Here is a 1253-nt window from a genome sequence, read left to right as displayed (position 1 = left end):
TACAGCTCGCATACCTCAATGGATGCAGGTTGGTTGCATCATACGTACACTGTGCTCACGGAAATGGGCTTTCATGATTAGAATACTTCATTGGGGCTTCACCAATTACCATGGTGGATAAAACGCCGTATTACACGTTTTACATGGCCACCACTAGTAACACGGTAAATATTATTAAAAAACATATGAAAATCTGTTCGCATCTCATACGACTACGGCATAGAAGTATACACAAAAACTCAATGCACTAATGACGCACATGAGGCCAGCAGGCATGAACTTGCGGGTTTTCACGTACCTAGAAGAGATAACTCCAAAGCTGCACACTGAGTTGCCCCACCTTGAATAGAAAAATACAGTGAGTATCAGCGCGATGGCAGCCAGACAGAATAGGCCTGTTAGATTATCATAGGAAGAGCCAAGTTCCGCTGCAGCAAACACCAGCACACCAGAGAGGGTACCGGCGATCAGAGATGGCTTGCTCTTGGCTTGGACGAAACCGATGGCCTAGCAGGAGAACAAACGAAGAGGTTTACTATTCAATTCCTGGGGGAAAGGACGATACAAGGCAAAGTCGAAAATTCCACGTAGTGATTCAGAACAATAACACATAGACTTAGTGACGAGTTATCATATGCTGTACGACTCAATGGACCGTCCAAGGAACACAATAGCCGTTGGGGTTCACATCGACTACCCCCTCCAGGCACACGAATACAATCGAAGTCTTACCCCGCCAACGATGAGTAGTAGGGCGTAGAAGAAAGCCTCGTCAAACGCGAATGCGACGGCACTCATATCACCAACGGATAACGCTGCATTCACCCCACCAGTTTTCATAACTATATTAAACCAGAACTCCGAGTAGATAACATATGAAACGCAACTATAAAGCCCTCCTAGCGTTAATCGCATGGACCATCACTTCTTCTTCTTATCGTTTCTCTTGGCTTCACCAGTACTGCTAGGAGCGGCCACGATGATGATAGCGATGACCACAACGCCGAGTATTGCCATTAGACCACCGGGCATAAACTTGGAGGTCTGCAGGTACCTGCTAGGACCACTCTCCAACTACTCAGACGGGGGCCCTGCCTTTTCATGAAAAAGAGCACTAATGAGCCTATCACGATGAGCTGCACTTTTCGAAGAGCTCCTCGGTACTGCGGCAAGGCCCTAGTCGATAGCGCGAGGCCGCATACCTATAGGGTAACGGGTGGGGTGACTGCCCAAGCTGGGGTTACCTACTAGTG

At 47.9% G+C, this 1253-nt stretch overlaps 1 protein-coding gene across 1 annotated transcript; it reads right to left on the bottom strand.

The window, feature by feature from the left end:
• Positions 1–204: 204 nt before the first annotated feature.
• On the bottom strand, positions 205–1017 carry Pmar_PMAR014750 (transmembrane protein 14, putative; the record flags this gene model as incomplete). The annotated part of the gene is made up of 4 exons (XM_002765385.1): positions 205–298; positions 341–507; positions 733–886; positions 926–1017. The coding sequence occupies 4 exons, from the start codon at positions 1015–1017 to the stop codon at positions 205–207; spliced, it is 507 nt and encodes a 168-aa protein (XP_002765431.1).
• Positions 1018–1253: the final 236 nt, after the last annotated feature.

This window comes from Perkinsus marinus (genome assembly GCF_000006405.1).
Source record: "Perkinsus marinus ATCC 50983 genomic scaffold scf_1104296975522, whole genome shotgun sequence".
Lineage (NCBI taxonomy): Eukaryota > Perkinsozoa > Perkinsida > Perkinsidae > Perkinsus > Perkinsus marinus.
This window is presented reverse-complemented; position numbering and strand designations above follow the sequence as displayed.